This window comes from Rhinatrema bivittatum, chromosome 2 (assembly GCF_901001135.1).
Source record: "Rhinatrema bivittatum chromosome 2, aRhiBiv1.1, whole genome shotgun sequence".
NCBI classification, from domain to species: domain Eukaryota; kingdom Metazoa; phylum Chordata; class Amphibia; order Gymnophiona; family Rhinatrematidae; genus Rhinatrema; species Rhinatrema bivittatum.
Genome location: NC_042616.1, coordinates 808,426,919 through 808,450,279, shown reverse-complemented (window position 1 = coordinate 808,450,279; position 23,361 = coordinate 808,426,919). Strand labels below are relative to the sequence as shown.

At 50.8% G+C, this 23,361-nt stretch overlaps 1 protein-coding gene across 1 annotated transcript in view; it reads left to right on the top strand.

The window, feature by feature from the left end:
- LOC115085783 (nicotinate phosphoribosyltransferase-like) overlaps positions 1–22,312 on the top strand; it is a 33,883-nt gene extending 11,571 nt beyond the window's left edge. Inside the window, exons 2-7 of the mRNA XM_029592187.1 lie at positions 13,487–13,614; positions 16,637–16,719; positions 17,919–18,049; positions 20,386–20,501; positions 20,609–20,805; positions 22,168–22,312. Of these exons, the coding sequence (XP_029448047.1) occupies positions 13,487–13,614; positions 16,637–16,719; positions 17,919–18,049; positions 20,386–20,501; positions 20,609–20,805; positions 22,168–22,312 (800 nt within the window). The remainder of the gene's footprint in view (positions 1–13,486; positions 13,615–16,636; positions 16,720–17,918; positions 18,050–20,385; positions 20,502–20,608; positions 20,806–22,167) is intronic.
- The last annotated feature ends 1,049 nt before the right edge of the window (positions 22,313–23,361 follow it).

Genomic DNA, 23,361 nt, shown 5'->3' with positions numbered 1-23,361 from the left:
AGTCTTGCGTTGCTTCGTGGGCCAAGCGAGAGGCAGTACAGGGGACCCTACAATGGCTTCTCAATCTCCGGGCCATTGTTCCAGTCCCCCTTGCGGAGCAGGGCAAGGGACTGTATTTGGTGTACTTTGTGGTTCCCAAGAAAGAGGGCACCTTTCGTCCCATTCTGGATTTGCAAAAGGTGAACCAGTATCTGTGAGTCCCCGTTTTCGAATGGAGACCTTGAGGACTATGGTGGCCACTGTACACAAAGGGGAGTTTCTCACGTCCTTAGACCTCACTGAGGCGTATCTTCACATCCTGATTTGCCAGGATCACCAGCGGCTCCTCCGTTTCAAAGTGATGGGTCAACATTTCCAGTTTCAAGCTCTTCCTTTCAGCCTGGCAACAGCCCCATGTACCTTCACCAAGGTCATGGTGGTCGTGGCGGCATTCCTGCGTAAGGAGTGAGTCCTAATTCACCCGTATCTGGATGACTGCTGATTCGAGCGAAGTCACAGGAGGACTGCGTAAGATCGGTCCAGAGGGTGATGCTCACCTTGCAGTCGCTCGGCTGGGTCATAAATGTCCAGAAAAGTCACTTGGAGCCCATGCAGTCGCTGGTTTACTTAGGAGCGCTCTTCGATACCTGCCAAGGCAAGGTTTCTCTGGCATCGGACCGTGTAACGAAGTTGCACGATCAAGTCAAGGCCCTCCTTCAGAGAAAGATTCTAATGGTTTGGAATTACTTACAAGTCCTGGGATCCATGGCCTCCACCTTGGATTTGGTCCCCTGGGCGTTCACTCATTTGTGTCCGTTACAGCGTGCGCTTTTATCTAGGTGGAGCCCGGTGTTGGAACAGTTCCATGTACCGTTGTCTCTACTTCCAGAGCCAGTCTGTTGTGGTGGCTTTTACACAGCAACCTGGTACAGGGAGTGGATTTGGATCCGCCGAATTGGGTGGTTATCTCCACAGATGCCAGTCTGTCGGGCTGGGGAGCAGTTTTCCTAAACAAATCTGCTCAAGGTCTTTGGTCCCCAACGGAGAGATCCTGGTCCATCGACCACCTTGAAACGAGGGCTGTTCGACTGGCTCTGTGAACATTTCTGCTCCTGGTCGAGAACAGAATGGTTCGAGTGTTCTCAGACAACACAACGGTAGCTTACATCAACCGGCAAGGCGGGACACGGAGTCTTGTGGTGGCGCTGGAAGCAAGGCTGTTTGTTTGGGCGGAGCGCCATCTCAAAGGAATTGCCGTGCCACATGTCGCAGGAGTGGAAAATGTTCAGGCAGACTTCCTCAGCAGGCAACAGCTCAATCCGGGGGAGTGGGAGTTAGCTCCCGAAGCTTGGAACCTCATTTGCGCCAGGTGGGGCGTGCCTCGGTTGGATCTCATGACAACTCGGGCCAAGACAGAACGCTTTTTCAGTCGTCATCGAGAGATAGGCTCGGTAGGCTTAGACACCCTAGTGTGTCCGTGGCCCATGGGTATTCTTCTCTATGCCTTTCCCCCTTGGCCTCTCATCGATTGGCTTCTCTGCCGCATACAGCAACATCCAGGCAGCGTAATGCTGGTGGCTCCGGAGTGGCCGTGTTGTCCATGGTTTGCAGACCTGGTGCAAATAGCGCTGGAAGGTCCCTTGCAGCTGGCTCATCTCCCACATCTACTCCATCAGGGGCCCATATTTTCAGATCGGGAGGATCACTTCTCTCTCGCGGCTTGGCTTTTGAGAGGCGATGATTGTGATTGAGGGGATATGCAGAGCAGGTCATTTCCACGCTTCTTCAGGCGCATCGACCGTCTACTTCTGTGGCCTATGTTAGGATCTGAAAGTTGTTTGAGGCATGGTGCCGCCAGCGCTCCTTGGATCCTTTGTCAACGGAGATTTCCCAGGTGTTGGACTTCCTTCAATAGGGCTTTGCTAAGGTTTTGGCTTTCAACTCCCTTCGGGTTCAGGTAGCAGCCTTAGGTGCCTTAAGGGGCAGGTTTCACGGTCGGTCGCTCGCTGGCAGTGCACCCGGATATTTCACGGTTCCTCAAGGGAGTCAAACATTTACGTCCTCCCGTAATCCGTTATGTCTGGATTGGAGTTTGAACCTGGTGCTTCGGGTGCTTTGTGGAGCCCCCTTTGAGCCTTAACGCAGGGCTCCAATTAAGGATTTGACCTTAAAGACCGTTTTCCTGGTAGCTATTTGTTCTGCACGACAGATTTCAGCGTTACAGGCTTTGTCATGTTGGGACCCCTTCCTTAGGATTTATGATGATAGAGTTTCGCTGCCCATGGTTCCTTCTTTCATTCCCAAGGTGGTGTCTGCCTTTCATGTCAATCAGGCAGTGGATCTGCCAGGATTTCCGCAGTGGTCCAGGGATTCCCCTCAGGAAAAAGAGCTTCATCTTCTGGATGTGCGTCGCACTCTTTTGCGCTATTTGGAGGTTACCAATGACTTCCGGTGGTCACCCCATCTGTTTGTCTTGTTCGGGGGCCCTAAGAAGGGTGACAAGGCTTCCAAGGTGACAATTTTGCATTGGATTAAGGAGGCTATCTTTTCGGCCTATGTTACCTGAGAGCGTCATGTGCCCGTGGGTCTGAGAGCTCATTCCACTAGGGCCAAGGCTACTTCCTGGGCTGAGTGTCAGCTTCTGTCACTGCACGAAATCTGCAGAGTGGCGGTTTGGTCATCCCTTCACACTTTCACCAAGCGTTATCGTTTGGATGTTAGGGCACACGATGAGCCATCCTTCAGTGAGGGTGTTCTGCGCACAGGTCTTTCGGGTTCCCGCCCAGTATAGTGTGGCTTGGGTATATCCCACTGGTCTCGACTGATCTGGATGTGTTCAGGAAAGGAAAATTGGTTCTTACCTGCTAATTTTCATTCCTGTAATATCACAGATCAGTCCAGAGGCCCACCCCCTTTTTAGATTCCGAAAGACTACCTTGAGAAGTGATATTTTCAAGAAGAAACAATTTGGTTCTATCACAGACACTCTTGAGGGAGCAGGTTCCGAGTTGGTCTAGTGGTTTTTTTTCTCTGTTGTGTGAGGGATTGGCTGTTTCATTTTGGGTTCCAACCCTCTTCGCCCTTTAGTAAGGTTAGTTGTTTTGGGCTTGGGTACAGGCCATTACTGAGGCACTGCAGGTGGCACTCTCGGTTATGTAGCAGTGCCCAAAGTTTTTGTTCTCTGACTCCATCTGCTGGTAGGAACGCACAACCCACTGGTCTTGACTGATCCGCGGTATTACAGGAACGAAAATTAGCAGGTAAGAACCAGTTTTCCAGTACTAGCCAGTCCATGGGTAGTGGAGATCTGCAGTAGACACTAGCAAGAGAGGAACTCAACACAGGACCCAGAGGCCAGCGTTTGTAGTACTCGAAGGCCCTGCAGCAGCCTCTGCCTCCTCCCGCACAGGCTTCCTGTGAGCAAGGCGGACCCGTGACGTGCGAGGCTCGTGGCAGGAGCTGTGATTGCCTGCATGGCTGGCGAGCCCTGCGCTTGGGGGTCTCTTCTGCTGCTGCTGGCCTGAAGGAAAGGGCCTTGGTGTACTGACTCTTGAGGCATCTTTAATTAGAATTGAAATGTTTCTGTGGTTTGGCTTTGGTTAAGTGCTTGAAGTCCTTGAGTTTAAAATATTTTAACATGTCATCCATGATGCATGGCAGCTGATGCAGTCTGTTTACTTAGAAATCAGTTAACAGGTGCAGTCTCAAGGCATTATTTTATCAATAAGAGTACAGCTAGCACGGCTCAGGCCAATATGCCTGGCAGCCAACCATGTAAAGTAACATTGGGTCCTGCCAAAAAAAAAAATCGCTCCTGGCTACACCACCATTGAGAGCGATTCCTGCAAATGTGCTGATCGGACATCTTTCAGAATTCTGGGGCTAGCTCTGATTTATTTCCAGAATAAAACTAGGAGTATTTAATATTTGTGTCTGATCATTTGATCTGGGGTGGTTTTTTTTTAAATTTTGGAAAAATGTCTCTATTTCATGCCATATTGGAGTGAAATCCCTGGAACACTTAAAGATTTTTTGTTCTAGTTATTAGTTATCTCCAGGGACAAGCAGAATGTCAGCCCTCACATGTGTGACGTCATCTGATGAAGCTTGGGCCGGAACCTGTAGGTCAGAGTTGCTAGCTCTATGACTGTGCCTCAGCGCTGATGCTCAGCGGGCCACCTGTCCGCACAGGGGCCCCTTCAGCTTCTCCCGGGGAGCCTCTCACTCCTGCTTCAGCTCTCTCTCTCTTTTTTTTTTTTTTTCAGCACAAAAAGTTTTCCTTCCCGATGCACTGATGAGCAGCGACTGCTCATGGTCATCTAGTTGTTCAGTTTCACGTCTCCTGTTTTTCGTCTGATCGTGGATAAGCAATGACGCTCCTGGTGCGACAGTGTTATGTCTCTCGCGGATCCCTATGATAGATGTATCCAGTGCCCGGAGGCATTGCATGATGTCTAAAAGTGTTGCCGGTGCATGATCATGACCCCCAAAGGGACATCCCTGGTTGAAAAAAAGCACTTCTGGCACGGAGAAACTGGCCTGTCGGAATCTGCAATGGAGGCCTCGACAGACCAAGGAGCTACGTTGGACACTGCCATTGCATTGACATTGAAGGGGCATCGTACTCCCTCGACATAGAGTATCGGGAAGGATTATGAAGATTGTCTGTCTCCTACCTCCTCCTTTTCAAAGACTGTGACAGGTTCCACCTCAGTCGTGTCATGAAGCAAAGGTAAGAAGCGTCTGCATTGGTCTTCATCAGTGCATGATGTCGGAATCAGGGACATTCTGGCAGTGGCCGTAATCCCCTGAAGCTTTCTTGTGGAGAGGAGAGCTCATCCTCTATGCCATCCAGGGAACTGCATAAGTTTCCAGGGGTCCAGGTGTCAGCCATAAATGCGCCTCTGGCTTCCCAGGAATATTTGGCCACCTCTCCTGCTTCCCGGTCAGTGTTGGCATCCGCAGTCTTTGAGGATGAGCTGGACAGAAAGATCCAGAAGGCCTTGGACAAGGTGATGCAGAGCATCTGCTCTGGCATGGAGGGAATCGGGGCTAATGAAGGCTGAGGCCCAGCCACTGCTTGATTCCTTGCAGCTGCCCAGCAGCCATGCACCAGGGCCGATGACCCTTTCCGTTGGAGAATCTGTGTCACTAGTGGCTGCCCTAATGGTAATCTCCAGTCCAGCAGGAGAGGAAACTTCCTTGAGATGCAGGAGTTGAGGATGCTTCCCTCTTGGAAGACTTGTCTGCGGAACAGGTATCATCTTGAGTCTTCACCATCGATGCACCAGTTGGACTGTGATTCAGATTATTCATGGGGATAGAGATCTGGGGAGGAATCGACAGGAGGTTCCTGAGCATGGGGCCTAGGAGACACTTGTAGCTGAAGAGGCGTTATCTTCTGTCTCCTCAATCGTGCACAAAAGGACCCTTGTGCCTGCCCGAGTCAGCAGACATCCCCTAAGCCACAGCCTGCACCCCTGGGATGAAGTGTTCTCTGGATCACAGAGAGCATAGCTTGTATCCCAATACCCGTGCTGGAGGACCTTCCTGTCCGAGGCAGGCTGAGGTTTTACGGAAACAGTTATCCTAGTGTAACATCGGACATGTGGGTCCTTGGCATCCTACCACAAATATCATGGAAAGATGCGCAAAGCACCCTCGGAAATCCAGGAGCATAGGTGTGCTGCGAGATAAATTTACTGGAGGTCTGGTAAGCAGACGAGTCAGTAATTGTGTATAATCGCAAGAGATTTATTTCAAAGCAGGGTCAGTAGGCGAATATATCTGTCCCCCGACCCGGGATCGTGTTTCACCAAGGCTGCATCGGGAGGGACCAGCGTACATCAAAAGCACTTTAATAGTCTAAAAATAAATGAGAAAAAGAACATTTTTAAGCATAAGAAATAGGAGGACCAGACCAAAAAAGACTGGCATTAAGCAGAGGAGATACAAAGCAAAATTAGAAGCGACAGTGCATTTAAATAGCAACAGCGTCTGAAAGGAGCTGAAGTAAAAGACTGGTGAATAAAGAGATGAACTTAACAAGGAACCAGCAGAAGGATAACACGGGGTCAACAGCTTGGAAGTAAAACTTCCTGGCGCTAAAGAGCAGTTGGGTGCGCTCTGAAAGCTTTCAGGGATCGGTTGGCCAGCAAAGTTGTCCTGATACAGATGGTCAGACAAGTTTGCAATGTTTTACATCAGCAAGCAGGAAGGCGCAGGATCATTTTTCCTGTGTCAGAATATTGTCCAGATGTGGGATTGTGCAGTCTTTTTTAGGGGATGGTCCCTGGACTGGGGAATAGCAAACTAGATATTCTGCAAGCAGGGCACACCCGTGGTAGATCTGTTTGTGTTCTGTTCCAGGAAAAGGCAGAAGGCAAGAAAGGCTCGGACGCTTTTGCCCTTGGTTAGGGCCTGCTTTACGCGTATCCTCGGATATCCCTAGTTATGAAGACTGTAGAAGCTCAGGGAGGACCGGGGGACCGTGATGCTCATCGCCGCCTTTTGGCCGACACAGGTTTGGTTCCCACTCGTGAGGGAGCCGTCAGGAAGATAACCAGTGAGGCTGGGGAATTCCCCCATATCTCATCACTGCTCTAGATCAAGGCAGGTTGTGCCTTCCCAATGTCACAAGGATTAGGGAGACTCCCAGCTTCCCAAATTAAAATTGGGAGTCTCCTTAATTCTTGTGATATGTGGAAGGGACTAGGTTGGTGAGTCTGAGGATGGTGGTATATTGTATTTCCTGTGGTTTATGGAATGGAAGAGGTGGGTGGCACAATGTAACATGTTAAGTGTATTGGAATATTTTCTGCTTTGTTATTGTTTTATTTGGTTTTATTTATGTGCATTGCTTTGGAAATTTTTATTGTAAAGATTGGAAAGCAGTTACATTTTTATAAATAAAATAAATGTCGGGTCTCTGGTTCTCACTGCTTTGCATGTCGAGAGGGTGACTCTGCAGCCTTTGGATCCTGTTTTCTTAGCTTCAAGAAGGGAATCCATGAGAAAGTCCTATGGACTAAAATAGAGGAGGTTTGCCCTGTGGTGTGAGCAAAAAGCCTTTTGGATCCTTTCTTCTGCTCCACACGAAAACTGCTTGATTTCCACCTTCGTTTATCTGAGTCGGGACTTAAGACCAACTCTGTACAGCCTTTGGTTGTCCGGTTAATGCGGGGCCTGCTTCACATAAAGCCCCCCATCGGGCCCCGCATAAACTGGACAGCCAAAGGCTGTACGGAGATCCGTGTACGTTCCTCAACGCTGTTCCGACTCGGCTAATGAAAGCTCCCTTTGAGCCACTGCACTCCTATAACATGAAGGACCTGACCTGGGTGGTCATATTTCCTAGCGGCAGTCAATAAGCTCCAGTAACTTATTCACCTTATTCGAAGCTATACGAAGTTTTATCATGATGGGGTGGTCCTGTGTACCCAGCCTAAGCTTCTGCCCCAAGGTGGTGTCTGAGTTCCATCTTAACCTGTCACTCCTTCCAATTCTTTCCCCCAGGCCACCTGAACGAGCACTGCATAGTTTGGACTGCAAGAAAGCCTTGGACTTTTACCTGGAGTGGACTGAAGCCCTTAGGATGTCCACCCAGCTTTTTTCTTTTTGACACTAATAAGCTGGGGATTGCTGTTGCCAGACACACTGTATTCAGTTGGCTAGCGGATTACATCTCTTGTTAAGCCCAGGTTGCCCTGGTGGGTCATATCAAGGCTCTCTTGATTTTTTTTTTTTTTTTTTTTCAAATATTTGTTCAATTGCAAAATTTACAAAAAATTATCTAAGCAATCTACAATAAAAAAATTAAAATAATCAAATATCTAGTGTGAAATTACAATAATAAAAGCCCCAAATCGATCTCAGAACACTAACTTACAATCTAAAACTCTATCAAATACAATACATAAAACCATAAAATACATAAAAAAATTTTAATAAAAAAACAAAACAAAAAAATAAGATAACGTAAAAAATAGATCAATTTAACAGGAGGGAAAGGCTTCTATAATAATTAAAAAAAACAAACTTTAAAGCCTTCCAGAACTTAAAATAATCATTTTCTAGACAAAAATCTAAGGGAAAGGAATTCCAGAGACATGGTGCAAAATAAGATAAACAGATTGTCCTGGTAGTTTCTAATCCGATTTCTTTAGGAGAGGGTAGCAGTAGCAATTCCTGTTGAGAAAAGCGCAATAAACGAACAGGACAATGACTGACGATTAGAGTTGAAAGAGATGTTGGCGCACCCTGACGCAATGGTTGAAAAGCCAAGCACCCTACTTAGAACTTAATTGTCAGGGGAAGACAGCATGGGCAGAGGCGGGATAAATAGTAGAATATGTATGTATTTGTTGATTCTATGTACCAGTATTAATAGCTAACTCAAGGCTAAAGTTGTTAATGTTAAACTTTACCAGCTCTTAGTGTAATGTGGTGTTCACTTGTTCAGCAAAGAATACTGTACAGGGCACCCTACCTTTGATTGTTTATTATGGAAAAACCCAATAAAAAGAGTTTAAAAAAACAAAACTTAATTGTCTAGGATATTGGAAGCCAGTGTGGTTTATACAGTCAAGGAGTGACATTGGTCGTCTTTTTTTCTTTCCAAAGATAAGTTTGGCGGCAGCGTTTTGAGCAGTTTGTAATCTTTTTAATTGAACAGATGTTAATCCATGAAACCGGGCATTGTAATAGTCCAGTCATGATGATATAAGATGTGTTAAAATCTTGAGATCGGAAGACTCGAGAAAAGGTTTCAGACACCGAATGAACTGCAAAAAAGAAATACGAACTTCATAACACGTGATGCGTAAAAGATAAGAGCTAAATCAGTATGAACACCCAAGGCAGTGATGACGTTTTTAATTTGAATTGGTTTGCCAGCCATAATAGGAGGAGGGAAGGGAGTAATAATCCTGGAGAAGCAGATCACCTCAGATTTATCAGGATGAGCTTTAGGTTTAGAGGATTTTGGCCAGTTGTTCGCTTCTGATTGTAGTAAGAGGAGTTGTGATCGTAATAAGCCAAGAGCTGTCGCAGCATCAGTGGCTCACCCGAGATTGATCTGCGAAGCTGGGACATGGAGATCTTGGCGTTCTCGCCACTCGTTCACATCTCGTTGCTGTGCTCGTTGGCCAAACCTGATGTGACAGCAGGTTTGGCCAATCTGTCCTACGGAATCTCTTTGCGATTATAGAACCCAAGTTCACTCCCACCCCCTAGGGCCGGCTTTACTTCCAGGCTGTTCTGGAAATAAGAAAAGGGAAGAGAGGCCTGTTGCCAACAAAAAGTATGTTGTGCCCATTCGCACTGGTTTTGGTTCCCCCCCCCCCCCCCCAGTCTTTAGCGAGGGGTCCCCCCACTTATGAGGACTGCCATCTTGCTTGTTCCTCTGAGAAAACAGAGTTGCTCACCTGTCACAGGTGTTCTCGGAGGACAGCAGGAAAGCCCCCGGGCTGGTGGGAGGGGGAATCCCAGTCATTGTGCAACAGTGCCACCTAGTGGCTGGATTTAGGGCCGGTGATTTCAGGGGTCTGGAAGGAGCCATGAGGTGTGGTCCTTTGCCAAGGAGTGTTGCTACGATTACTGGACTGAAAGAAATTGGGAGGGGGATATAAAATGGGAGTGGAAAATGCCCTGGATAGCTGGGAAGGAAGGGTGAGAGTGCAGGATCCCAGCCCTGGTTCTGTTTTGAGCTGCAAGCCCAAAGGAGCAGGAGGAAACTGCCAGATGGGGGGTGGGAGGAGAGCACGATTTTATTTCTCTACTCTTGTATTTTCTGGGGATGGTTAGGAGTCTAATGTTGTCAGTGCAGCTTAATGTTCTTGCTAGCATTTTTGAGGATTTTTACCATTTCCTTCCTGTTCACTGCCCTTTGGATTCTGAGCAGTGTCTCAACTACGCTGAGCACTAGGGCCTCTGGGAACCCCGCTTCACGGCTGCGCACTGGCTCTCTGTCCCTGGGGACTCCGGCAGCCCCGCTTCACGTCTCTGCACTGGCTCTCTCTGTCCCTGGGGCCTCCGGCAGCCCCGCTTCACGTCTGCGCACTGGCTCTCTCTGTCCCTGGGGACTCCGGCAGCCCCGCTTCACGTCTGTGCACCGGCTCTCTCTGTCCCTGGGGCCTCCGGCAGCCCCGCTTCACGTCTGCGCACTGGCTCTCTCTGTCCCTGGGGCCTCCGGCAGCCCCGCTTCACGTCTGTGCACCGGCTCTCTCTGTCCCTGGGGCCTCCGGCAGCCCCGCTTCACATCTGCGCACCGGCTCTCTCTGTCCCTGGGGCCTCCGGCAGCCCCGCTTCACGTCTGCGCACTGGCTCTCTCTGTCCCTGGGGACTCCGGCAGCCCCGCTTCACGTCTCTGCACCGGCTCTCTCTGTCCCTGGGGCCTCCGGCAGCCCCGCTTCACGTCTGTGCACCGGCTCTCTCTGTCCCTGGGGCCTCCGGCAGCCCCGCTTCACGTCTGCGCACTGGCTCTCTCTGTCCCTGGGGCCTCCGGCAGCCCCGCTTCACATCTGCGCACTGGCTCTCTGTCCCTGGGGCCTCCGGCAGCCCCGCTTCACGTCTGCGCACCGGCTCTCTCTGTCCCTGGGGCCTCCGGCAGCCCCGCTTCACGTCTGCGCACCGGCTCTCTCTGTCCCTGGGGCCTCCGGCAGCCCCGCTTCACGTCTGCGCACCGGCTCTCTCTGTCCCTGGGGCCTCCGGCAGCCCCGCTTCACGTCTGCGCACCGGCTCTCTCTGTCCCTGGGGCCTCCGGCAGCCCCGCTTCACGTCTGCGCACCGGCTCTCTCTGTCCCTGGGGCCTCCGGCAGCCCCGCTTCACGTCTGCGCACCGGCTCTCTCTGTCCCTGGGGCCTCCGGCAGCCCCGCTTCACGTCTGCGCACCGGCTCTCTCTGTCCCTGGGGCCTCCGGCAGCCCCGCTTCACGTCTGCGCACCGGCTCTCTCTGTCCCTGGGGCCTCCGGCAGCCCCGCTTCACGTCTGCGCACCGGCTCTCTCTGTCCCTGGGGCCTCCGGCAGCCCCGCTTCACGTCTGCGCACCGGCTCTCTCTGTCCCTGGGGCCTCCGGCAGCCCCGCTTCACGTCTGCGCACCGGCTCTCTCTGTCCCTGGGGCCTCCGGCAGCCCCGCTTCACGTCTGTGCACCGGCTCTCTCTGTCCCTGGGGCCTCCGGCAGCCCCGCTTCACGTCTGTGCACCGGCTCTCTCTGTCCCTGGGGCCTCCGGCAGCCCCGCTTCACGTCTGTGCACCGGCTCTCTCTGTCCCTGGGGCCTCCGGCAGCCCCGCTTCACGTCTGTGTACTGGCTCTCTCTGTCCCTGGGGCCTCCGGCAGCCCCGCTTCACGTCTGCGTACTGGCTCTCTCTGTCCCTGGGGCCTCCGGCAGCCCCGCTTCATGTCTGCGCACTGGCTCTCTCTGTCCCTGGGGCCTCCGGCAGCCCCGCTTCACGTCTGTGCACCGGCTCTCTCTGTCCCTGGGGCCTCCGGCAGCCCCGCTTCACGTCTGTGTACTGGCTCTCTCTGTCCCTGGGGCCTCCGGCAGCCCCGCTTCACGTCTCTGCACTGGCTCTCTCTGTCCCTGGGGCCTCCGGCAGCCCCGCTTCACGTCTGCGCACTGGCTCTCTCTGTCCCTGGGGCCTCCGGCAGCCCCGCTTCACGTCTGCGTACTGGCTCTCTCTGTCCCTGGGGCCTCCGGCAGCCCCGCTTCACGTCTGCGTACTGGCTCTCTCTGTCCCTGGGGCCTCCGGCAGCCCCGCTTCATGTCTGCGCACTGGCTCTCTCTGTCCCTGGGGCCTCCGGCAGCCCCGCTTCACGTCTGTGCACCGGCTCTCTGTCTTTCATGATTTCTGGTAGACTGTTTCCCCTCCCTCTGTTTTCATGGACCTCCATCTTCTCAGTTTGAGCATTCTTTTCTTCCAGTGTCTGTCAGCTCTTTCTCCACCCCGATTCTGCCTCTGCTTCAGTACAGGTTTCCAGTTCTTGCTTTATTTCATCATGGGAAGGTTGCTACCTCTTCTGGGGTGGCAAAGTTCTGGAAGTTTTGTCCTGTTTTGGACGCTCCTGGTTCAGCATTCTCTCTCTCTTTGCTTTTCTTTTTTTTAAATTAGTAATTTATTGTATTATTAAAACCAATAAATGTAACAAACGTGCCAGTTAGTCAGCGAAAGATAATAACCAGTCACATATTGCATAGGTAACACTTACACAATCTGTCAATCTTACAGACTTGACATTATCAAGATGTCGTAACATTTGGAAATTTCTTAATTAAGTTCTTGAGATTAATGATGCCTTGTTATAGTTATAACTCATCGCTCTTGCTTTTCTGCTCTTGGGAGAGACATTTTTGTCCTTTTCTTCATGCTAAACCTCATAACTTTTTAGTCTGCTGAGAATAAGCTTTTCAGATTAGTGCTTTATAAATTTTAAAATAATTAAACCTAAACTATTTTTCAGACGTGCCAGTGCAATAATGGGCTTATTCCAGTTCTAGGGTAGATTACAGGAGTTCCCTAGTTGATCATCATCTGACTCCTCTCATCCTCTTCTCATCAAATGCCAGATTTTTTTTTAAAATTTATTCTGCATCTTTTTTTTTTGTTTTCTGCCATCTTCTCCTTTTTCCTGTCTCCTTTCCAAAACCAGTCCTCTCTCCTCTTCCACTCTCCAGCCTTCTTGCCCTCACTCCGTTGCTTTCTTCCACCATCCTCCCTCCGCAGCTGTCTCGCAGTCTCTTCTTGCCCTTCTGCCTGGACACATCCCAGGCTCCAGGATGTATTTCTTTAGGTGCTGTGGCGACCTGGTGCCAAGGATTTGTCCATCCCTGGTCATCAGGGGGAAACATTTTTTGCTCGCCTTGAAATCATTTAGTTTAGTAGGGATGGTGCTAATTCATAACTTCAGATTTGCCTCTCTATTTGCCATAAATGGCAACCACTTTCTCTTTCTTACTATTATTTTTTTATCTTCTCTTAATTTCAGTGGCATATTTACACCTTCTCTTCTTTCTTTTAAAGTTGACCAAGGAAAACTGCCTTTCATAGGCCACCAAATGCCAGCAAGCGACTGAAATTCAGTGGCTGGTTGGCCAAGGAGTCTGATTCCGCCATGAGTTCTCATCAGTAGGTAGCCTTTGAGATCCAGTGGAGACCACTGAAACAATTTGGCTACTTGTTTTCATCAGTAGGGGGGTCAGAGTTGGGCTGCAGCAGGATTTCTGCTGTTCTTGGTAAAAGACTAGAGCCGAATAGGAGTTTTATCGTGGTGGTGGGGTGCCTTCATGGTTATATTTGCTTTGTTGGCATGTCCGTCTTCTGAGCTTTCACAAGATAGATGGACGTTTGTGAAAGTGTCGTCAATTCTAGAATAACTAAAAATTGTTTATAGCCTTTATAAAGCTCTGGAAGCGTGCTCCTCCCCTGACCCTTACCTTGACCTCACCCCAGTTGCTTAAGGCTGGCTGATCAGTGGGTGCATAACTCAAAACCTTTGGCTTTTCTTTCAGATATTGAGTACCTGGAGTCCGTCCTCCCCAGCAGTGTGGACAAGGCCTTCTTTGCCTACCTGAGAACTGTCGATGCCTCGGAGGTCACGCTGTCGTCCGTCCCCGAGGGCTCCGTTGTCTTTCCCAGAGTAGGTATGGTTTGTTCACACAATACCAGTTTTTCCTCTCAGCTTGAGAAAAGAGGACGAAACGTCTTTTGGCAGTTTCCTCGGAGCTCTGTGAAGCAGCGTTCTCGGCCTATCTTCTCCAGGGTTGTCTGCCATCAAACTGGCTTTCTAAGAAGTCTCTCAGATTTTCTCTAATAGCCTTGGGTATGTGTGTTGGGTTGGTTTTGGGGTTTTTTTTTGAGAATTGTGCACCGGTCGTGAACCCCATGACTGGAACATCGGAGAAAAGCCGGTTCCCTCGAGATGGAGCTGTATAGAAGAGACATACTGGGCCTTATAATTCTCTTTATTCAGGCTTTCAGTTAGGAATTCAGAAGCCTTCGCAGCCGAAGTGGGGAGCCCAGGTGTATGAAGTGCACGAGGAAAGGAATCGTATCACGTGCTCACGCCTAACGTCTTGTTGCTCCAAGCTCACTGCTTAATTCAGCAGTTTCAAGCTCTAAAGCGTTTATCGATATTTGGGGGGGGATAATAGGAGATTTCTAAAACTTCAGAACTGCTTTCCTTGCCGCATTTATTAATGAATGGTGTGTGTTTTTGTAATCCAGAAGCTTTCATATTCTGTTCCCGTCCTGAAAAAAACTGAATAGAAATTTTGATCTTATTTAGGTTTCCTTTCAGGCTCTGCCCCTCCACCCCTCATCCCAGCAGCTTCCTCTTTCTTCCCGTGGGCTTCTAGATCAATCTTGAACCAGTGAGTGCCTGTGAGCCTCTCCATTTGTAACGCTTCTAAGCCCAGCGAGAGCAGTCAAGATGTTTTGGGTAGGGAGCCACAGACCCTTGGTTTCCACCCCAAACTGATGTGATTGGGGCTCCCTCCGGCTTAAACCCGCCCCGGTCTCGCATTATGCAGCCACCAACATTTTCGGTCTTTGACAAGTCTCCCGCCTTTGCCGAAAGGAGGGGATGATCGGGCAGGGCTGAAAGGTGTAGACCTGGACTCGTGCAGCCTTGCCAGTGCCAGGGATGGTCGGAAAATGAATAATTCACCCAACAAGCAGGAGAGAGGTTGCAGCTTCTTGTAACGGGTTAAGTTGCAACCGTGGTTGAGGGGAAGGCGGATGTCAGAGTAGAACTTGCTCCCAGACTTGTGGAGAAACCTTCTTTCCGTCAGTATCCCAGTTTTCCAGAACAGTGCTCCTAGCCAACGGACCAAACTTCACTGCTGCTTTTTAAACTCCCGAACTGGGCTATTTTATCTTATTTGGCAAAACCTGAAACAACTTCTCCTGAACTCTAAACCACTGTTGGAACCATGCAGACGTTTCTCCATCTACCAGGAAAAAACACGCTTCTAGGGAACCCCATGCTCCCCTCTCCATAAAGAATCAAACGCTGAAATTTTGCGCACTCGTTTTTATGATGCAGAAATGTGCTGCGGTGTCTGAAGAGAAGGGATTAGACCGGGTGCTTGTGTAAGCCTTTCCTGCTGTGATCTCAGCTTTGCCGAGAAGAGGCTCTCGGAGAGCCCCTTGGCATCGCTCCTCTGTTGGCCTTGCTCCAGTATTATTTGTTTGCTGGAGAGACTTGCGTGCGTCGGGCTATGTTGTCAGCTGAAGTTCCATGAAAACGTGGTTTGGTGAGCGCAGAAAGGAGCATGGGGGAGGGGGGGTGATGGTGGTAGGGGAATGCAGAAGAGGGGAGGGAGCGTGGGTATGTGATGGCTCTGAACAGCAGTCGGCCTCCTCTCCCAGAGTAATTCCTTTGCGGAGTTTGTGGCAGGCTGGAGAGCTGTAACAGCGAGGCCTCTTTCTAGCGTTTGGCTGTCAGCCCATCTCTTTTGACCTGGGACTGGAACGGAGGCTGGAGGTGAGTAGAGGTGGGGATGGGAAAATACGTAGCAAGGTATCTGCATGTACAGTGGTTCCTGGCCTCAGAAAGCTTATTATCCAAGGGGGTGCCTGAGACACAGGGACGAGTCCATGGCACAGGCAGGATTTTCACTCGGGTCTCTTGTTTCCAGCTTGTTACTCTGAATACTGGGACCCGCCCTCTCCCTTTCTCTTTTTGCGTTGTGTGTTCTTGAAGCTTAGGGGCAGTTCTTTCTGCCTTTGTGTGTCCCCTTGGATGGAGGGGTTTTTATGAAATGCCTCCTAACAACCTATTAAGGTGGCCATTGGGAGGGTCCTGCCAAGTACTGCCTGCGCACGTGCTCCTGCACTGGCAATCTCCCACCCACCAGCTGGGTTCCTGCTTGTCTCTGGAAAAGATATCCCCTGGTGGTTTCCAGGGACATGGGACTGCACACAACCCAAAGTTCACACCCTTCCTAGAAAAACACCCACAGACCAAATACACACAATGCTGGGATTGTTAATCGGTCCAGAACAGACAGAACTAACAAACTAATAAGTTTATTAACAAAAAGGAAGAACAGTGAATGAAACGAGATTTAATGTGCAAACGGGAACAGATAAAACAAGGATTGAACAGCAAAAGTTAACACTTTTTTTGCTACTTATTAGTGCCTGGGGAGGTCAGGAAAAAGGCTGTCCACAGGTGCTGAACAGGGCCTCAGCACAAAGATCTGCTCCCTCCTTACTCCCAGCCCAGACTGGAGAGTTCCTGAACCTTCAGGACGAGCTCTCTGTCTCCAGGGCCAATCAGGGCACAAAACACGTAACAATAAGCTTTCTCAGCAATGGCCTTTCTGACCTGTAATGGTTTTCTGGCCATTGGTACTGCAGGATGTTTCAGTCTTATATTTCTTCAGGGGTGCTGGGATGTGTATGGTGTTCAATCCTCCTGAGTCCAGGCAGCATCCAAAGCCTATGCTTTTAAGTGCAGTGTTCAGAGAGCACCTGCAGGCCAGCAGAGCGGAAATGAACTCGCTGGGGAAACGTGTCACGGGGCAGAACAGTAAACCAGAGCATGCAGGACCTCTGTTTCGCCACAGCGAGAGAGAGCGCGTGGTGTATGGCAGCAGAGAGACTTGAGGGTTGTAAGCTTGCGGCCTGAGCTGTAACTCTCTCTTTGCCTGCAGGTGCCGCTGCTGCAGGTGCGGGGGCCTCTGCTGGTGGTGCAGCTGCTGGAGACGACCCTGCTCTGTTTGGTCAACTATGCCAGGTGAGAGAGGGCCCTCGGGGGGTGGGACAGGCGGAAACGGCTTCTCCCCCTCTTCGAATGCATGTCCAGCTCCTTCTGCTGTCTCCCCCTCCCACAAACCTAAAATATATTTATTTGTGCAAGCTTTTGCTCCTGTTTACCAGGTCCTGACTCTGTGGTAGAAGCCGGGTTGTGTTCTTAAGATAGCCGCAGTATTATAGTATCTTAAATTTGAGTTTGTCCTTCTGGTCTGTCCGATTTATGCTAATCACAGTTTTATGTGCATCTCGATGGTTTACCTATTTCAGCAATTGTTGCATTCAGTGGAACAGAAATATTTTTAAGTGAATAAACTAAACAGGTTATGATTGCAAGGCCTTATCTGGGCTTTCCGTTTTCCCCCTCCTGTTGTAATTCTGCAGCTTTGTTTGGTCCCTGGCTTCGTTTATCTTCTGCTGAGGGGCCCTCCGTGGTTATTCCAGCCGTTCTTGGATTCCGGTGATCCCTCCGTCTCCACCGCTTCCCCCTGGGAGGGCCGTTCTGTGTGGCCACTGCTCCGTCCACGTGGAAACACTTCCTTACCTTCCTCCTGATTTCTGCCCCCGTGTTCTGGACGTTTCCCCCTGCCTTTGTGCGCCTTTCACAACTTCTTAAGAACCCAGGTTGAGGGTCCTTAACCCTCACCTCACGGGTGGGGAGGGATTGTCATGAGGTGTGGGGGGAAGAGGGGATCATGGAGGGGCTGAGGGGGAATGACTGGATCAAGAGGGCAAGGAGGTTGTGAGTGAGAGAATGAATCCACCCATTTCCTGTCCCTGCGCTGAGATCTCGTCCATCTGTCTACTTTGAGATCCCCACTTCCCTTCTCTGTCCTCCCTTCCCATCACTGATATCCCTTTTCCCCCAGTAAAAGACCAAATCAAGTTATCTGGGCAGGCAATAAATATCAGAAAATATTTCCTCTTCTAAAGTAAAATACAGATGTGTGGTATTTTTAATATGCGGAGGGTTTTCTAAGCCTTGGGAGAGGTGCGGGTTGTGTTGCTTCTCTTTTACTCTTTGCACAAAGGCTGAGCTGTGCTCGCCTGTCCTCTGACTCTGGCGTTTCTCCCAGCATCGCCCGTTGTTGTGTGTAGGCCCGGGTTCACGTGTGCAGGATGATTTCCTTCTGTCAGATGATGATGATGATGATAATGACTTTTTTTCTTTTTTTGTATTAGCCTCGTTGCTACGAATGCTGCCAGGTTCCGGCAGGCGGCGGGTCCCGATAAGAAGCTGCTGGAACTGGGTCTGAGACGTGCCCAGGGGCCCAACGGAGGGCTGTCCGCATCCAAGTACAGTTACATGGGGGGTAAGTGACGGGGGAGGAGGGGGGCCATGTGCTTCATGGGTAGCCCAGAGCTTGTTGGTGAGGGGAAGGGGGGGAGGGTCTCATCTGAGCACTGTTGAGCTCTCCATGCAATTTATTCACTGAAATCCAGGGGGGAATATAGAAATTATTTAAAGGCGGCACTACAAAAGGGTGTGGCTCACGCATTCAAACACATCTTGAAATGGGGAGTGGAGGTTTCTTCTGTGGCTCCTTGGGGGGGGGGGGGGGGGCAACCTCCTGCGACCGCTCTGCTTTCTGCGTTCTGACTGCCTCTTCTGCCAGCGTGCGACTGTGGACGTGCTGCTTCGTCCCCGTGCGATCCTCGGGAGGGCCCGCGTGCGAGGACAGCTGACAAACCTATGTAAGAATGCAAAGCTGCCAGGACCGTCGGCGACCGCGAGAGACCAAAATGCAGAGCCACCCGCTGGGAGAGCCAAGCTGCCCGGTTACCTGCGGCTCGGTTTCCTGAAGTTCCCAGAGTTTGGAGCGCTGTTTTTTTTTTTTTTTTAGAGAGATTGCAGCGCCTGAGTTCCTGCTGTGCTCAGTGAGTGCAGGTTTGTAGCGGGGGCAGAGTCTACAGATGGAATCGGGAAGAAACGTAGCTTGTTAGCCCGGGATATGTTGGGAACGGTTTCACCATTTACTGCTGGCGCTGCTCTTAGTCTTTTGCACTATGCAAGAGCGAGCTTCCTTCCGGAGAGCTCGTACGGTGTAAAATGTGCAAGCTTTGTATTAAGGTGTGCTTGGAAATTCTCTGGCATCCGATACCTTTTGGGACAGTTTCTGCCTCTTTTTGCGCCCTTGTCTTGGTCTCTGCATCTCTTGCTTGCCTGATCGGTGGCCGGCTCGCTCTGTGGAATTGCAGAATAGTCGCTGGGTGCTGACGCTTCTCTTAGCAGTGCCATTCTTTTTGCCCTTCAGCGCCACAGGGCTTGGCTTTCTAGCATTCGGCTTTTTGTCGGCTGGGAATTGGAACGTCCCTGGCAGCCATAGCTCCCTCCTTCTCTGCAGTTCTGCCATGATCCCAGTGCCTTTCTGGTACCGCGATGTTGGATCCAGTGGACGAGCCCTGCCCCACCTGTCTATGCCTTCGTGCACGCAGGCTTTCCGACGTCGGCTTTGAGATGTGCAGCCGTATGCGGTTTTCTTCTGCATTTATCTTTTTGCCGTCCTTTCCCATACCTGGCTGTGAACCATCTTGTCCATAGTCCCCCGGGTCCTCATCCTTGGGTACAAGTTCACCTCTCCTTTGCCGTTCCTGTGTCAGCGTGTGATCTGTGTGTGATTGCCGGAGTAACTTTTTTGTATTTCCCTCTGTACTTGTTTGTTTTCAGTATTTCAATTCAGCCTATCAAAAGGTCTAGGCAGTTTACAATAAATACATCCACAAACAATAAATATTCAATAAAACTAAAACAAAAATACATAAACATTCTAATACTTATGCTTTGCCAATTGTTTGCTGGTGTCGTCATTTTTTAAAGATCTTTTTCTCTTGCTTGGTAGATTCTCCCTTACTCCTCCTGTTCTCCATGTTTAAAGCTTGAGGCCGAGCTGTGGTCACTTCCTTTAATACATGTGCACTTTTTGGGGGTTTGGGTCTGGTGCTGCTTAGGTATGCCTGAAGGCCTGTGATGATAGCTCTGAAAGTGTAGCCTATTTCTATAAGGCCCGTAACCCTCCAGCTCTTGGCATATACTGGTTCTTGTAGATTAGTTGGCGGGCATGAAGGAGTCGCCTTGTTCTTACATCTGATTGGTCAATATCCTTCTGGGGTTAATCTGCAATTCCAAAGCTGTATGAGCGTGCAGGCATTGAAAGTTGGTTGATGGCTTGTATCTTATTCCATGCCATTAAAGCACTTTTCGATATCAGTTTGTTTCCTGTAATAGTCTTTGCTGATCTTTTCTCTTGGTGATTTCTGCTGGATTAGTGCATCTTTATCTCCTCTTGGGGTTCATTTCCTGCTAGCTCTTGCTGGTTGCACGTGTATGCAAAGGAGTGGGGGGCCTTGCTTTCTGCCAGCTCCTACTTGGGGGGGGGGAGCGGAGGGTTTCATTTTCTGATGGGTGTGTGTAGGGGGGGGGGTGAAGGTTCCTGCTTGAATGGGTGAGTGCAATGCTGGGGGAGGGTGGGGGGTGTTCCTGCTCCTGTTGGGAGAGTGGGGGGGGGGGTTAGGGGCTTGCTTCTTGCCGGCTCCTGCTGGGGGTGTGGGTGAGCGCAGCGACGGGGACTTGGGGGCAGCCTTGCTTCTCCTCGGGTGGGTGCAGCCTGGGGGAGGTGCTGGGCTCTTGAGCACGGCTCTTTCTCCTCAGGTTTTGATTGCACAAGCAACGTCCTGGCTGGGAAGCTCTGTGGGATTCCGGTGGCAGGAACTGTAGCACATTCTTACGTGACTTCCTTTTCCTCTCTGGAAGAGGTCTGGCCACGGGTGAGTAAGGCCGTTTTTATCTCTCTCTCTCGAATGATATTGTGAAAAGGGATTGAGGCCTTCCCTGCTCGAATAATGCTTCAATCTCTCTCTCTCCCCCCCCGAAGACACTTAGGCCTGCTAATGGGAAGGAGCCCGCCGTGGACCTCATCTCCCTGGCAGAGGCCTGGCTGGCACGGGTCTGCTCGCTGCTGCGGGTGCCCCTCGGTCAGGCGAACCGGGGGGAGCTGGCCGCCTTCGTCTCCTACGGCATCGCTTTCCCCAGCAACTTCCTGGTCCTGGTGGATACGTACAGCGTGATGAGGTACGCCCCGCGCTCGGACCCCCTTCCCCCGCCAGTCGAGGGGGCCTTCTCTCGCCCCTGCATTCCCAGTCCCCCTCTGTCTGGCCCTTTCGCACCCTCGACGTGGATTCTTTCTTCCGTTCTCCCCTCACCCCCTTGCTAACCTCTTTCTCTCCCCCTCTGCCTTCCTCTCCGTGCTTTCTCCCCCCCCCCTTCCCACTGTGGATTGTTTCCGGGAGGCAGCGGGGGCGCGAGAGGATTTCTCTGGGACCCCCCCCGGCACTGGAGAGGCACCGGGCGGCTGTTTTTCCTGCGGAGGAAAGGTTGGGGGGAGGGGGGGGGGGCGCTTTTCCCCGCTTGCAGTGGATTCCCCACCTGGAGTCGGGGGGGTCGCTGAGCCGCCCCTCCAGGCAGGTCCCGGGATTGAATAGTTTGTTTCTTATGGGGGGGAAAAGCTAAAAGGGAGGATGCGGTAGCTCAGTAACGCGACGCCGCCTCCCGCCCCGGCCCCCGCCTGGGACTCCGGCTCTGCTTTCCGCAGCCTTTTCTCCGTCCTCTCTTTCTTAGCCTGCCCCCCCCCCCCCCCTCCCTCGTTGGTTCTGGTTTGGTTGGCATCTTTTTTTTTTTTTTTTTTTTCCGTGAGTCTCCTAATTCTCTTTTTTTTTTTTTAAGATTTTCTTTTCCATTGGGTTTTTTTTATTAAATAGTTAACTTTTTTTATATTTTTGCCTTTGCGTCGACTCCCCCCGGCCAATCCTAAGGTGCAGAAGCCGGGCTCGGCGGTTGAACCTAGACCCTCCACCGTGTCCCCCACTTCTGGCAGGTCTCGTCTTTCGTGAAGAATTGCTTTTTCTCCGCAGTTTTGGGGTTAGTTTGCATTGGGAGCTCTTCTCCCTCCCTGAAGGCACTTGCATCCTGCTGCTTACAGGCCCTAGCGCTGTGCGCCGCTCTTTTGATTTTCCCAGGAGCTGGCACCCAGAGGAGAGACCCCACCAGAATCCTGATTGTAACGTGTGGCTGAAAGGTGTTGGGTTTTTTTTTTTTACCCCTCCCCTCCCCTCCTCCAAGGCCTGTGTAACTCTAGATTTCAGCACTGCAAGTCCCAGAGGAGCCCATGCCGTGTTCCCCCGGTGGGTGGTGGGAGACAGCCTCCTGTGAGCGGGGTAAGCCCCCCGTCCTTGACATCCTGTCGGGCCCGTTTTCAGAATCCTCGTTGTATGCGAAATCCCTTTTTTTTTTTTTTTTGTTTGCGTTCGGAGTTGTCGTGCTGTGAAAAGGGAGCCTGCTACGTGGCGCTGGAGGCAGAGAGGGCGCGATGGGAGGGGGCGCGCGTGCATCCTCGTCTCCTGCCTGTGCTTCTGTGGCGCTCTCTCTCTTTCACAGGAGTGGTGTTCCCAACTTCTGTGCCGTGGTCCTGGCGTTGCAGCAACTGGGCTACCGGGCCGTGGGACTGCGCCTGGACAGCGGGGACCTCGCCAGGCAGTCCGTCGAGATCAGACGCGTATTCAGGAGCTGCGCAACTCAGTGAGTGAACGCCATGCTTTCATGTGGCAGGGTCTCAGATGTTTGGGGCGGGGGGGGGGGTGGTGGAACCTCTGCCACTTGTGGTGGTTAAGAGCCGGTCTGGGATGGTTTGGGTGCTGGGTGTGGATGCGATGACCCCACCCCTGACCTCTTGTGTCTCTGTGATGCTATGGAGAGTGCCTGAGTCCATGGTGAGTACTTAGTGGATGCCCTGCGTGGAAAAAGAGAACCACAGAGGTGCGGCGCCAAAGGCAGTGGGATTCAGCAGTCTGGGATGGGAGCGAATCTGCTCTGACAGGGACAAATGAAATTAACTTAAAAAAAAAAAAAAAGAGAGCAAGTGGCCTAGTGATTGCAATAATGACTGGGAAATTGGAGATATGGCTTCAAACCTTGCTTTGAAAGGATATAAAAACAGTAACAAGTTTGTTGTATCGGCTACCAGGTGTGTAATTGCACACCATTGGAAGGGCACAGTATTTCCCACATTGGCGGCTATTAAGGCGAGAGTGGATAAGGTTTATCATATGTGTAAGATAACAGCTCATAAACAACACAGTTTGCCCTCTTTCCAGAAGGTTTGGCAGCCATATCAGCGCTGGCGAGCGGAGCTTCTCGCTCAGTGAGTGTCACAGTTTAAAGATTGCGCACTAGTGGTTGCCTCTTTATTATTCTGTCCAGGGTACGGGGTTGATCTTGGGCTTTTTGTTATGCTATGTATTCAGGCTATTGAGATTGGATGTGATGATATGATGGTTTCTGCAAGATGGGGGGAGGGGGGGGAATAACACAATAACACAATAATTACATGGAAACTCATTTTTGTGTTTTGAAGTTTATTGCATTTTGGCATTTCACATTTGCTGCATATTTTGTCATGTATTTCTGTTCATGATGTTTCTAATAAAAATTTTAAATCGAAAAAAAAAAAAAAAAAAAAACAGTAACAGAGGATAAGCACAGAGGATCCTTAGCTGTGGGGGAGTGAGGGGTAAAGCCTGGGATAAGCACAGAGGATCCTTAGCTGTGGGGGAGTGAGGGGTAAAGCCTGGG